We start from the raw sequence: 14,370 nt of genomic DNA, 5'->3' as shown, positions 1-14,370 counted from the left end.
TTGTTCGAATCGCACAGTGGGATGTTCGACACATGGGTGGACATGTTCGAATTACAATGTCAGCAAAAACTTGATAATATTTTGAAATGTAAATGGTTTTACAACGTATAAAATCAAATCCGCTCGATTAATTTCGCCAAAATAATTGCAGCAATAGCAATATAGAATAGAAATAGAAATTACACAAACTTAGCGATGATATTGGCGCCTCACTTCTGCGTGCGCTCATTTTGCAGGCTTGAAGCAGCCCTGTTCGTTTCGAAGTAGCATGCTCAATTTTCGTAGACGCCGGATTTCTTCATTTTTCCAACCCTCTTTCGTCGTTTTGTTGTGATGTTTGTTTTGCTTTACTTATCAAATTATGATTCATCGAAGGGGCATCGTGTTGATTAGCTCGGTCCGGAAATCTGTCAACACAAAGCTGTGCCGCGATGGCGACCGAATTCCTCGCCGAGAATAATGTGTGCGGTCAAACGATTCTGCAAATCGTCGCGGAAGGAAATACCATCATTTGTGAACTATTGCGGCTGAAGGATTACGTACCGGAGCTATTCTAGTAAGTAGTTCAACAAGCCTAATCCCTTACCTAAAGCAGATGAAGAACCAATCGCTTCGTTTCTTCCACGGCAGCTTGAAAACGAAGGAAGAGCAGCAAAAGTATGGCGAAATCATCAAAGACTTTGGCTACTTTCAAATCGCCGATGCACAGGAAGCAAAGATCGAAGCGGACGAAAAGCTGCGGCTGCTCGATGAAGAGCTGCGGGAAAACTATATCGTTACGCTGAACCGGTTCTACATCGTGTTTGAAAGCATACACAAGTACGTGAAGGATCTGAACACGTTCATCGAGGAGCTGAACACGGGCCTCTTCATACAGCAGTCGATGGAGAAGGTGTTTCAGGATGCGGAAGGCAAACAGCTGATGGTAGGAAGGGAGCGAATAACAGAAGCCAGAAGGTCGGTCGGTAATTCAATTGCTTTCCACATCGTTTGCAGTGTGAAGCGCTGTACCTGTACGGTATGATGCTGCTGGTTGCCGATCTGCACATTCCTGGCATCGTGCGGGAACGCATACTGGTGTCGTACAATCGGTACAGTGCACTGAAAACGCACAGCGACAGCAGTATAGATGAGGTTTGCAAATTGCTCCGTTCTACCGGGTTCAATGATGGTGCGGTCGGTAGCAACGGTGGCGGTGCGGGTCGTAAAGTGGCCAGCTATCCGGAGGACTTTTTTGCCCGCGTTCCCATCAGTCCCCTTTACATCGAGATGGTCATTGGCCGGCTACGGTCGGACGATGTGTACAACCAAATCGCCGTTTACCCGCTGCCGGAGCAACATTCAACGGCACTCGCCAACCAGGCCGGGATGCTGTACGTCTGCCTGTTCTTCTCACCCAAAACGCTCCACAATCAATCGGCACGAATGCGTGAAATCGTGGACAAGTTCTTCTCCAACAATTGGATCGTGTCGCTGTACATGGGCATCACGGTTAATTTGATAAGTAAGTGCCGGCCCGTGATCGTTCACCCCACCCGCATGGTTGGTATAACTCGCTTTGCTTTGCAGGTGCCTGGGAACCGTTTAAGGCCGCCAAAACGGCACTCACCAACACACTCGACAATGCCAATCTGAAGGAAATATGCCACCGGCAGAAGCAATCGATGGACACGCTACTAACCCGCACCCGGAACATTCTGCGCGAAGGGAACCTAACTGAGCAGAATCTACTCGATCACATGCCGAAGGTGATGGCGCTGGTGCGCGACTGCAACATAACGGTGCGCTGGATAATGCTGCACACGACCAGCGTGAGCAGTGCGCTCGATATCGCCTCCGCTGCCGCCTCCAAACGGTGCCGCCAGGTGCGAGAGCTGATCGAGCAGGAGACCGAGTTCCGGGGGGTGGTATTTTTCGAACTGTTGCTCAACACAAGCCAGCTTGAGCTGAAAGTGCGCGAAATGTTGAAACGATTGCTGGAGGAACGGGACGACCGGTGGGCCGACTATCGTCGGGAAGCGACCGACCGTATGCAGGATCTGGCGGATGCGTTTTCCGGCGCAAAGCCGTTCGTGAAAACGCGCCAAAACGAAAGCTTAAGCCGATGCTTCGCCAACATCCGGAAGGAGATCGATGGGCTGAGCAGGGAGGAGAAACAGCTGAGCCAAACCGGGCGCACGATCATTCAGCTGCTGCAGGCACTGGAAGAGGTGCAGGACTTCCATGGGCTGAGCCGCAACATGCAGGTGAAACAGCACATCGTCGAGACGCGCCAGTACCTGCACGAAATGTTCCACACCATTAGCATCAAGGAGAATGATCTGATAAATTTGCAGCTGATCGGAGATTTCAGCTACGCGTGGCGCCTGATCGACGGGTACACCGGGATGATGCAGGAAAACATACGCCATCAGCCGCGGCTAGTGATAAAGCTGCGCTCCACATTCCTGAAGCTGGCGTCGGCACTGGAAATCCCGCTGCTGCGGCTCAATCAAGCCGAATCGGAACATTTGATCGATGTGTCGCGTTACTATAGCAACGAGCTGGCGAACTTTGTGCGCAAGGTGGTGCAAATCATTCCGGAAACGATGTTCGCACTGCTCGCCCAAATCGTTGACCTGCAGACGAACGTGCTGAAGGAGTTGCCGGCGCGGCTCGAGAAGGAACGCATGAAGGAGTACGCACAGTTCGAGGAGCGGTTTCAGATCGCGAAGCTCACCTACACCCTGTCCACCTTTACCGAGGGCATTCTGGCGATGCAGACCACGCTCGTCGGTGTGGTCGAACTGGACTCGCGGAAGCTGCTCGAGGATGGCATTCGCCGGAAGTTGGTACAGAACGTGGCCGAAGCGTTTCACCAGCAGCTGGTGTTTGGGCAGAAGGGGAAGGAATCGGAGCTGTACCCGCGGCTCGATGCGCTGCACAAGACCATCCACGGGTATCGGCGATCGTTCGAGTACGTGCAGGACTATCTCAACATTCACTGTATGCGCATCTGGAACGAGGAGATGGCGCGCATTATTCAGTTCAATGTGGAGAAAGAGTGCCAACCGTTTCTGAAGAGTAAACCGCACGACTGGGAACAGTCCGGGGCTGGCGGTGGCGGTGATCTGGAGAGCGGTTTAGTACCGATTCCGATCTACCAGCCGGTCGATATGACGTCGATTAATTTCATGGGCCGGCTGGCTCGGGAGGTAGTTCGTATTACCGATCCAAAGTAAGCAGTGACCAGACCCTGGTGAACAGTGCCCTTTCTTACTTGGCTTTCTCTTTTTCCCTCGACAACAGGACAACGATCTACATCGACATTTGCTCCAGCTGGTACGACTACAAAACACACAAGCTGCTGCTGACGAACAAATTCGCCCATAAAATCAACGAAACGTTCGGTCCCGCCGGACTGATCGGACTCGATCGGCTGTACGGAGCAATGATCAAGTCGGAATTGGAGCTGCTGCTCGGTGCGGTACAACGCAAGATTCAACACGAAGCTGGTAGCTGGGGCGATGTGTTGGCGAGCATTAAAGCCGACCTCGAGCGGGCGGATATTGTAGCCAATCCGGCCAAAACCTATCCATCGCTCGTCTCAAACACGTCGCGCTTCTTTAGCACCAGTTCGTTTGGGGACTGGTTGCTGAAAATAGGACAGAAACAAACGCTTCGCTGCCAGCTTGCGCTGGAGCTGAACTGCAGCTGCAAGATAAGGGCAACCAAGCTGGAAGCTTCCCTAAAAACGCTCAATGAGTAAGCTCAATACGAAGGCAGCTAGCTAGCTTTGCTAACGAAAATGAATCTTTTCTATCCCTAATCCCCTTCTTCATCCGTAGAGCTATTCTGCTGGAATTCCAGCAGCACCAGCTGAACGAAGCTCATCCACTGCCGCGTGCCGAACTGGTGGCCGAACTCAACACATACCTGCTGTACGCTGGGCTGTACGATCCTTACCGGAAGGTGTACATCAAACAGGAACCTGCGCGCTTTTTACCGCTGCTGCTCTTTCTGTACCTTACCGGCACCCTGGCCAAGCTACAGTACATGGAAAATGTGGACAGTTTGGTGGCCAAGCGGAAGAACGAATCGATCGATGGTCATCCGCTTACGATCGGGCTGCTAACCGTGCTGCGGCAGTTCGATGCGTCCGAGACGGACCTCTTTCTGCAGTACCTGTGCCAGTACGTGCTGTCCTTTGTGCACGCCGCTAATCTAGAGTAAGTGTAGCGGGTTGCCATCCACCACTGTACCTAAAACCCTAAACGGAAATGTTCGCTTCTTTACAGCGCGAAGACGCCGGTTGCGAGTGAAGCTTTGTTCGCGTTACGGTTTCTGGAGATTTTTACGCGCGTCGCGGACATACCGAGAAGCTATCTGGAGCAATACCTTTCGGCGGTCATACTGGACCAGTACATATTTGTTGCGGACATAAAATGACCTTTGCGTTTCTTCAAGTTATTCCAATAATCTGTATTCTTTAGCTGTACTGTATTACATCCAATGTAAATCCAATCAAAAATGCTATTAAAAGCTGTATAGTAGTGTAATGGCCAATTGTAATCACACTTCACCGATGTCTGCATTTCATTAAGTACCTAGGGTAGATTAAGTCCTCCGGGGCACCATCACTTCGGACACTCGGTTTTGCGCAGATACCTTTTCCCCGACGGTAACGGTACACTGTTTACGCCGGCCGGGAACAGGGTCGCCAGCTGATCCTCCGGCACCGTCGGCTGCACCATGCACGTATTACCCGGCATCCAGTCGGCCGGTGTTGCCACCTTGCGCTTGTCCGTCAGCTGCATGGAATCGATGGTGCGCAGTATCTCGGCAAAGTTGCGCCCGGTCGTCGCGGGGTAAAGGATCGAGAGTCGTAGCTTTTTACCGGCATCGATCACGAACACTGCTCGGCAGGTTAGAGGCAACCCGGCCGATCCGATCTCGTCCCGATCGAGCATGTTAAGCTTGACCGCCAGCTCACGCTTCGAATCGTCGATGATGGGAAAGGGAAACGGATCGCCGGTGGCCAGCTGGCCGTACGCCTTGATGTCCTCAATCCAGCCACGGTGCGATTCAACCGAGTCACATGATAGGGCGATAGGTTTCACGTTGCGTTGTGCAAATTCGGGCACCAGCTTCGCGACTGCGGCCAACTCCGTCGTACACACGGGCGTATAGTCAGCGGGGTGGGAAAATAGTATGGCCCAACTGTCGCCTATCCACTGGTGGAAATCGATCGTACCGATTGTGGTTTCGGCAGTGAAGTTAGGGAAAGGATCACCGAGATTGAGCGACATGATGATGATGATGATGATGCCGGGGGGAGCGCGCGTTTGTTGTTTTGTGCAATGGACGAAAATAGAGCAACAGCGAGGAACAGCGGCCGGCCACTTCAACTGCAGCGTCAATTGAAAACGTCAAATGATGACACCAAACACAACCGGGACGTTGAGCGAAGGTTTTTAAAATTTTATAAAATAAAAATAAAAACTTTATAATGTTGGGGACCTAGTTTATCGAAATAATTATTTTTTAAGGTATCAAAAATTACCAATGTACAGCTCATACCGGTAAAACGCACCTGTACGCTTATGAGTGCCCTCCAGTAGCTCAATACTGGACAGGGTTGCTTTGATGCTAAATTTGAATTTTTGTTTTGACAGTTACAGTAAGTCAACACTAGGGATGGGCGCTCCGGTTCGGAATCACGATTCCGATCCGATCCAGCATGTAAATGAGTCCGTTCCGATCCGAAAGAACGATTCCGACCAGTTCCGAAATCGTTTTGATTCCGGACTTGTTGTTGATTCCGCGCTCAGGATTCCCGTTCTGCTGCAAATGTATGTGTCGTGCACACTGTTCTGCGTTATCTCCTCTCTTCTTTATCCTTGCCAGCCAGTTGCTTGGTGGTATAATTTACGGGTAGAATTTATTGTGAAGAGGTGCATGGGCTGATAATGATTTTTCGGCTTTGGTAATGCAAGCCATACCTTGTTTCGGTAATGGTGCATTTTCACCTACCTCACAGGTCATACGGCTCATGCGGGTCATACGGGATCAGTATGTTTCCTGCCACAGGGTGCGGTGCCGGTCTTCATATGGCTTTGCACATACAACCCCAGACAGCCCCCCCCCCACCCCCAGGATAAAACCGGAGCGCGGAACCATGATCTGGACTCGACTCCGGCGGCGGAGCGCTCCGGGCAGATCTGATCCGGCAAATGGTCGGATCTGCCCATCCCTAGTCAACATCGTAAACAGTTCAAAAGGTAATATTAGAAAGGTAGAAAAAAAAAGAAATACGCCACAAGATTGGGAAAACCCAACATTCCCTTTATCGTGGGGAAAACCAAAATTTAAATCACAAAGCAAATTGGCCTAGGTAGCGGGATGGTAATGTTTTTCTTCATACCTCGCCGTTGTAACTGGGTAGCTCATTCGACATTATCTTTACGGAAAACAACAGTAAAACAAGCCTCCGTTTGTAGCAGGTACGCACACGCGGGGTGTAAAGAAACGTGTTGCAGTTCAAAATATATTTCTTAAATGATATTCTAGCAATATACTATTCATCCGTTTTTGTTTTTCACCACACGTTTGCGTTGCTACACACATTTCGTTCAATAATGATTTCCTCATTACAGCTATAGGGGTTTTTCTTTGTAATAGAATTTAAAACAGTTGCCGAAGTGATTAGTAAAGATAGCAAACGTACATCTCATCTCGATAAAGAGGGACCAATTTATAAAAAAGGGGATGTAAATAACGCGCCCTTCCTTCCATCTGTCTCTGGCGCTCGTAAAGAAGCAAAAAATAAAAACTGATCTGAACTCACTTAATTGAATTATATAAATTGTTAATCGTAATTACTTTGCACTGCCCTTGCACTTGCTTAACGTACAATAATGTCTTACTCGTAGATTATGATTAGCCTTTAGCCTCCACTCTAATTGTAATGTTGTTACAAGCTAGGAAACGCTGCGCTAAAAGAAACTGAAAAATGGATCGCTCATAATCCAGTAGGGAATCTTTAACTGCTTCGAGCGTTGTATGGAAACAGCTGCCCGGGGCATAAAGGCACAAAGTGGGTAGTAACTTGGTACAGCAAAAACTAACCAACGGTTGATTTTAACTTTCATAATTCATAATAACAACGTGGGGGAAGAGTTTGACGCAATGATTGTTTCTGAAACCTAGCGTTATAACATGTAGTTCAACACACATCCGGTTCGATGTGAGCGATATCGATATGTCTACGAAACCTATATTGCAAACCTATAATATTGAGGGGGAAAAAATGGGATCGCGATCGTACGTATAACGTATGTTTTGTTTTTTTCCTGTACACCAGGGTTATTTGTTGTTTGTAGGGAAAGTTAAAGCTCTCCTCCTTTGGCCACAAACAGCTTAAACTTCTGCTGACACTCGGCCGTGCACCACTGTTCGGCCTGCCGTTTTTGCTCCATCAGCAGGAGCGGCCCCATCCTGGTCACAAGATCGCGGCGAAGATGTCGCTTTATCGTTTGCATAGCCTGCAATTTGTTTTCATTATCAAACGATTAGAGGAAGAGAGAGTGATAAAAACATTGTAAGAGCATGTAAGAAGAAAAGCTGGAAAATTGTAAAAAATTTAGTAAGTCGCTTAAATGTGCTGGGCAGGAGTGTGCCGTCGAGCTAGTCTATCGAGAGAACACATCACTGCATTTCTACACCGAGGCATTCATGTGTAAGTGGCCGATCATAAATATAGATTGAAGCATAATTGATGCTAAAAATAACGTGTCCCATGGCGGGAGAAGGAATCAGTACTCAGTACTAATGAATCTCTGGAGGTCGGCGGTGATGATGAAGGCTAATTTGATCGAACGCGGCTTAAAGATCAACATTTTCTTCTATAACCCAAACGCACCGATCCAACCGCTTTAAGTGTTGCAATTCAAATTCCTGCAAGCCAATCCCGATCGGTTCAATCACCCCCGAGGGCAATAAAATCAGTTTCAAGGATCTTTAATCCACTTGTCAATATGGAGGCAAATGGAAAATCGATGGAAAGTGAGGCGAGCCAAACAACGAAACAAACAAAAAAATCCATTAATACAACCGAACAGTTGCAACTCGTTCAAGCGCACGCAGCCACGACGTACGAAATGTGATCCGTTCCCTTTTCCTTCCCCACTGGGAGGAAGCATGATGGAAATGCAGACGGAAAAACGGACAAAACGGGGAGGAAATGTTTGTTTGATGCTCTCGCGCACTCTCTGACGAGGAGGATGATGATGATGATGGGCCACACAAGCCCATGGTCTGTTTATTTATGTCTCCTGCCTGTCTAAACGGCGGTGCTCTTAGGCCGACGCGGATGTATCTATCCATGTTCCATCCAAGCGCAGCCAGCAACGCAAGTTACCTTCTTCGTCACCCGATTCCTCCACCCCGTGCCTTTCCCAACCTGATCGATCGCCGTTGATCGAGGATGTCGTGCTTGGTTTACCGCCGCGGAAATAGATCATCAAACGACGGCATCTTCTCTGGCCCTCCCTCTCCACGTGTGGGGAAGATTTATTATTTTCCACACCAATTTCACGTGTAACCAAAAAAAAAAACAGAAACTATGCCGGTGGAGGAAGGTGCCGTTCGGTGCGGTTGTAAAACCACGATCATCAAACGCTGTCGCTCATTTTTCACAAACGGACGGGACGGATTATTTCCGTGCATCGTCCTGCAGGTGGTTTCCCGACCGAACTGGACCGCGGCGCAACGCTGCGCGAAGGAAAGAGCGAGCAGCACACAATCGGGTTTTGCAAATGCGGGCGCGGCTTCGATATATAGCTTAGCTTGTTCGGCTTGGGTGGTTCGGTGTGTGTGTGAACCACGGTTTGGCAACGGATCTCGTGCGTTGGAACGGCTTGGCTTTGCGTGCGATTTGGCAGACCGAATCAGTTTCTTGGCCGATCACCATCGGTCGGTTAATAGGGTCGCGCGACCGCTTTACGGCTCATCGCAAGCAGAGCGAGCGTGTGACGTTTCCGGGATCGGTGGCGGGATAATGGTTGCACGTGGTGATACCTGCACGCCCAGCGAGTTGGTGCCGCGCTTACTCTTCGGCGCAATCGTGACGGCAATTCTGCTCACGCAAGGAGCCCATCCCTATCGTTATCATTATGAGGATTATGTAAGATTTAATCAACATACCGGCTTTCTTTACGTTCTTGGAGCATTTTTCTCTCTCGTTTGTGTGTGTGCGTGTGTGTGTGTGTGTGTGTGTGTGTGTGTGTGTGTGTTTGTCTTCCTCCCACCCAGGACACCATGATGGGCACTTGCCGGGAGAATGAGGTGTGCAACATCGTTCACCACCGTCACTGGATGCCGAGCACGGTGGACAAGGTGTGCCGATGCCCGCTCAACACACCCAGCTGCCCGGTAGTGCATACGCGCCACGGCAACGTGATGAACGTCAACAGCCGGACGCAGATGAAGTTCTGCGCGCCGCTACGCAATCTGCGCCCGTGTCGCGACGGTGAGATTGCGCTGCGCCGCAAAACGCTGTACCAATCGTACGGCGTGAAGAATGTGTCGATCGTGGTCGACTGTCTGTGCGACCATCGGCAAAGCTACTGGACGTTTCACAACCGTTCCGGGGAGGACTTTAACGATGCCCGCCATCTGTTTACGGTGGTGCAGAACTACAAGTGTGTAGGTAAGAGCAGTCGAAACGCTATCGCGAGCCGGCAGTCGGCAAACGGGCGGTCTTACGGGACAACGGTACAGTCGTTTCTCAATCCGTCTTGCAGCAATGAAGCGTTGTGCGGCGCACGAGTTCTGTGGCTACGGGAGGCGCGATTATGGGTTTATCTATCATCGCTGCACCTGTCCCATGTCGCACCAGTGCAAGTTCGATCTGGACGAGTACGAGGATGACGTCAGCGAGCTGTTCTATCAAGGACCGGCATACCTGGCCCGCTGTGTCCCCATTTACGATTACGACTGGTGGTGACTTACGGTGGTAGCAGTATGCACTAACAACAGCTATACTTACTTGGATGGATTGGTTGGCGACCGTTCGCGCGACTGAACGTGCTCGCTCTTCGAACCGTTCCGGTGGAACCGTTTCCGTTACTAGCCCATAATCCAACGCTACCGTAGCCGTCAAACGCTTGCCCAGCAGAAACAGATCCGGCACCTGTTGGTGGTAATGACAGCGGGAAATGGAATGGATTGGAAAGAAATAAAAACCAAACGCGTGCTACAACACATAATATTCGCCTGTGTGTTTAGGCGCATTACCGTTTTTCCTTTCAGCGTGCGACCGTTGGTGAAAGCTCCGATGCCTTCGGGAAGGTAGCCGAAATGGCCGTACGGTGCGGTGTAGCTGCTACCCATCTGGGCGACGACCAGATCGAACAGGGGCAGTATCGTTACGCCCATACCGAGCACATCACCGTGCACGGCGGCCACGATGGGTTTGGTGAAACCGATCAGCGCCTTCAGGAACTTCCTGCAATGGTGGTAAACGAAGGTGAATGTCTAAAATGTCACTCATTGCAAGGCTGTGAACGGTGCAACGCTGAGGGCTGGCAGTGTCGACAGTTACACCTCAGACGGTGGATGATGGCGGACACTTACATCAAGCATATACTCATGCTTTCGACCACTTCCGGGCGTTTTTCGATCGGCTGTATCAGGTGGCCCACGTCTATCCCGCGGCTAAAGTGCGCACCGGAAGATCGTATCAGCACGGCACGGACGGACTCATCGCGCTGCAGCATCGTCAACATATTGGTCAGTCCATTCATCAACTGGTGAAGAAAGGAAAAGGGTCTATATAAAACAAAAAATCGTCTTCAATAAGCGCTGTGCGCTGGAAACCTACATCGAAAGAGAAAACGTCCTTCAGAGCGTCTTCTGCCTCCCGGTTGATGACACCCTTGGCCGCTAGCACTATCTCCGCATAATTGCCCTGCTGCTTCACACACGATATCTGCTTTAAATGGTCCAACTGCCTTTCCAAATCCTCCTCGTTTGCTGATAATGGCTGCTTCTCGCTCGCACTCACAGCCGAATCCACCACATCAACCGAGCCGGTGGTGGTTGCAGGCGCTTTGCGTTTAATCGGTTGTTTTTTCGCATTCTGCACCGGTGGTACATCGTGGCCGGGTGTGCTCGTTGCCAATGGGACAGCACCTTTCATGCCTTTCAACACCTTCGTTAGCTTGCCGCGCATGTTGGCGACCAGTGAAGGGTTAAACTTGATCTCCTCGGATGCTGTCGCTCCGGGCGCTTTCGTTCCCTTCTTCGGTGGAGACTCATTTTTGGCGGGTGGTTTTGCAAACAAGAACGCTCCTCCCGCCTTCTGCTGATGACCTTCGGAGGTGGCTTTTTCTTGGGTTGCGGTTTGGGGCGAGGTAGCATTTTCCGACCCGAATCCGTACCGGTGGTCACCGGGCTCGTTCGTTTGGTCGAAGCTTAACCGACGCGGGCTGGCACCGCTGGAGTAGGAACTGTTGGACCGTCGTCGTATGATCATGGCATCGTCGTTCCGTTGCGCATTGTAAACGTATTCCCACTCCCTGGCGGCCGTCGCCGTCATCTTTCGCTTGCGAGCACCCGTTATCGGTGGAACGGCGGTGGTAGTGGTGGTGGTGGCAGTGCCATTCGCGGGCGATTTTTTCGCCGGTTGCGTTACCACCGGCACGACCAAGCTCGTGGGCGATACGGACGCTTTGGTGCTGTGTTGCTGCTGCTGCTGTGGGCTGGTGGCCGTTCCCGGTTGGCTCATCGGTGTTGTGGAACGCTTGCTCCTGACGCGCAAACCCTGCGCCGACGGCTCGTTCGGTGATTTGCCCTGATTTATGACCGCATCGGTTATAATTTTTGTCTTAGCAAGCAATTTCTCGTCCTCGTCGCTTATGTCCACTTCCGTTTCTTTCAGCAGATCTTTCCGGTTCGTTTCACACTCCACATCGTACAGCATATTGATGGCGCCTTCGTCCCCCAGCAAGCGTTCGATTTCATTCTTCTTTCTCTTCTTTGCCTTCGGGTCATTGGCCAGCTCCTCGGTCTTCGGTGGGATCACCAGCTGTCGATCGACGATCACCTGTCCCAGCTCGGGTGTTTTAGCACGCTGTCGAGCCGGACCCACCGTACTGAACTGTGGCGTGTTGTCTATCATACGCACGGCCACCGAATCCGCACGCTTGCGTCGTAATGGGGCCAAACCGGCAGGTGGATCCTGTACCGCGTTTGCGCTTGCGGACTGGGCGCGGTTTGCTTTTACCAAGCTCGCAAACGGCACGGTCGAATCCGACGGATCCCAGATGATTTTGCGCTTGATCACACGCTTCGGCGGTTCGGCAGCTGGCGGCAGTGCCGGTAGAATAAATTCCTGGCCCTGCTCTTCCGGGGCTGCCACCTTGGGTTTCTCGCTCATCGGCACTATTGTTGGTGCTTGCTTTTGCTGTTGTTTTGGTGGTGGTGCCACCACACCAGCTTCAGCCGGACGCTGTCCCGATGGTGGCTCATCGTCCCAGTCGGAAACAAGCGAATCTACCAGCTGCGAATTCTTCTGTGGCGTGTCCACTGTTGGTACCGGTTTTTTCACTGCCACGATGGGCAGTTTCATATCTTTTGATAGTTTTTCTTTTAGATTTTTGCTTATCATCGCTTTCACTGATTTCGGCGATTGCTGTTGTTGTTGTTGTTGTTTTTGTTGCTCCGGCATCTTCTCCGGTTCCTTCTTGATCGGCAACCCACTGTCCAGTGGTATCTTCACCAGTGGCCTTATCGTGGTCTGTCCCATAATTGTCACCCCGGGTGGCATTTTTGGTGCCGGTGCAGCAAACGTTTCGTGCACCTTTATGGGCCACTTTTCCGTCTGCTTCTCGATTGGTTTGATGCTTTCTTTTTTGGGCACCACCGGTTTGTTGCGCACTCGCCGCACCTTTGGCATCGTCGGTAGGCTTTCCATCTGCCGGCGAGCTATTTCCTTTTCCCGCTCCTTCTTTGCCTGCTGCAGCTCGTCCGGGTTGATGATGGAAAAGGACAAAATTTCCATCTCGCCGCCAGAATCTTTCGTCTCGTCCGAACCAACGCACACTTCGATCTCGGACGCATTTTCGCGTATAGCAACCACGTTGCCTTCCAGTATGGCGATCAGATCGTGATCGTCCAGCTTGCTTTCCTTCGAGTCGGGGGCCGCGATCGGTGTTTGCGGTATGTCGTTGCTCAGTATCAGGTCCTGCGGTATCTCGATAGCGCCGCTCATGTCCAGCGGCGCGCTGACCGGTGTGGAATTTAGCGACTTCCGCTCGATATGCTTACTAAGCTTATTGCGCATCTTTTCTAAGATGCTGTCAGTCGAATGTGTGTCTTTGTCGGATGTTTTGTTGGCTTTCGCCGTCTCACTTTGAGCGGGCAGCGGGTGAGCTGACTGTAACGAGGGAAAAGAAACGATTAACTCCACCTTACCCACCATACGCTACCACTTTAGTTCGCTTTACGTTTGAAGCTTTCGGGGCGGCCTTAACAGCAACTACCGGCATGCCTTTCTTCTCCGTCTCAGCTACGTGCTTCTTCACCGGTTCCAGCGTAGTAAGCGTCTTCGGCTCGTCATCGCTCAGGCTGGCGGTATCGTCCGCCCGGGTAGGCGACTTGAGCGACGGGCCCGCCGGAAAACCGTCGTCACTCATGTTCGAAAACGAGGCGCGGCCCGCACCCGGCTGCTTACCGGACACATCTTTCGGATCGTTTTTAATGCCACCCGATGCGGGTTCACTCATGCTCGTGCTAGGTGTGATGGTTTGTCCGCTGGACTGGGTGCATCCGAAGCGCGCGTGCGGATTACAGCGGCGGTCGACAGAACACTTTCGGTGGAGTAAAAAATCGAACAACACTTTTGGCGGCACTAGGGGCAATGTTTTTCTTTTTTCTTTACTGCGCGAATGTTATTTGAAGATGCTACCAGCGTACCAAAAGCCCGTGCTTGGCTAAGCACTTGTGATCAAGGTGTATGTATTTAGAAGGTGGATTTTTATCGATTTGACAGGGCGACATTTTAGTCGAGTTATGTCAGAGTTTGTTTACAAAAACATATGGTATGGGGCTACCAACATGAACAAACAGCCTCGATTCTCAGTCCTTTGAGCAATTTCGCTAATTTATGGGTCATCTTCGCATATTAAGTGTTGTCCCACAGACGATTGACGATATTTGGTTGCATTTTTCGTCAAAAAATCGCAAGCGATACCACCACCGGCGCCTCCTCCGACGCTGCCGTCACTCTTCTCAATACCCTTCCCCTTGATCACCACGGAACTGTTATGTCAGGTCGAGAAATGTCAATTTGCTCTAAACAACTCTACCTTCTATATCTACATACCTTGC

The 14,370-nt window shown here is 50.9% G+C and overlaps 4 protein-coding genes across 4 annotated transcripts; 2 read left to right on the top strand and 2 right to left on the bottom strand.

Annotated features, from left to right (window-relative positions):
* The first annotated feature begins 299 nt into the window (after positions 1-299).
* Positions 300-4,556, top strand: LOC118514208 (WASH complex subunit 5). The gene is made up of 7 exons (XM_036060901.1): positions 300-556; positions 631-925; positions 997-1,504; positions 1,570-3,217; positions 3,289-3,744; positions 3,828-4,208; positions 4,278-4,556. Exons 1-7 carry the CDS (start codon positions 432-434, stop codon positions 4,426-4,428), a joined length of 3,564 nt encoding a protein of 1,187 aa, XP_035916794.1. The 5' UTR covers positions 300-431; the 3' UTR covers positions 4,429-4,556.
* Positions 4,437-5,593, bottom strand: LOC118514211 (peroxiredoxin-6). Its single transcript, XM_036060907.1, has one exon. It carries the CDS (start codon positions 5,286-5,288, stop codon positions 4,617-4,619), a length of 672 nt encoding a protein of 223 aa, XP_035916800.1. The 5' UTR covers positions 5,289-5,593; the 3' UTR covers positions 4,437-4,616.
* An 883-nt stretch (positions 5,594-6,476) lies between these two features.
* LOC118514198 (titin) lies at positions 6,477-14,028 on the bottom strand. Its single transcript, XM_036060887.1, has 6 exons — positions 13,488-14,028; positions 10,862-13,417; positions 10,615-10,787; positions 10,276-10,486; positions 10,028-10,171; positions 6,477-7,523 (listed from the first exon to the last, which is right to left on the bottom strand). The coding sequence occupies exons 1-6, from the start codon at positions 13,764-13,766 to the stop codon at positions 7,368-7,370; spliced, it is 3,519 nt and encodes a 1,172-aa protein (XP_035916780.1). The 5' UTR covers positions 13,767-14,028; the 3' UTR covers positions 6,477-7,367.
* Positions 8,852-10,242, top strand: LOC118514204. The gene is made up of 3 exons (XM_036060897.1): positions 8,852-9,163; positions 9,292-9,688; positions 9,783-10,242. The coding sequence occupies exons 1-3, from the start codon at positions 9,038-9,040 to the stop codon at positions 9,983-9,985; spliced, it is 726 nt and encodes a 241-aa protein (XP_035916790.1). The 5' UTR covers positions 8,852-9,037; the 3' UTR covers positions 9,986-10,242.
* Positions 14,029-14,370: the final 342 nt, after the last annotated feature.

Source organism: Anopheles stephensi, chromosome 3 (assembly GCF_013141755.1).
Source record: "Anopheles stephensi strain Indian chromosome 3, UCI_ANSTEP_V1.0, whole genome shotgun sequence".
In the NCBI taxonomy this organism is placed as follows: Eukaryota; Metazoa; Arthropoda; class Insecta; order Diptera; family Culicidae; genus Anopheles; species Anopheles stephensi.
This window is presented reverse-complemented; position numbering and strand designations above follow the sequence as displayed.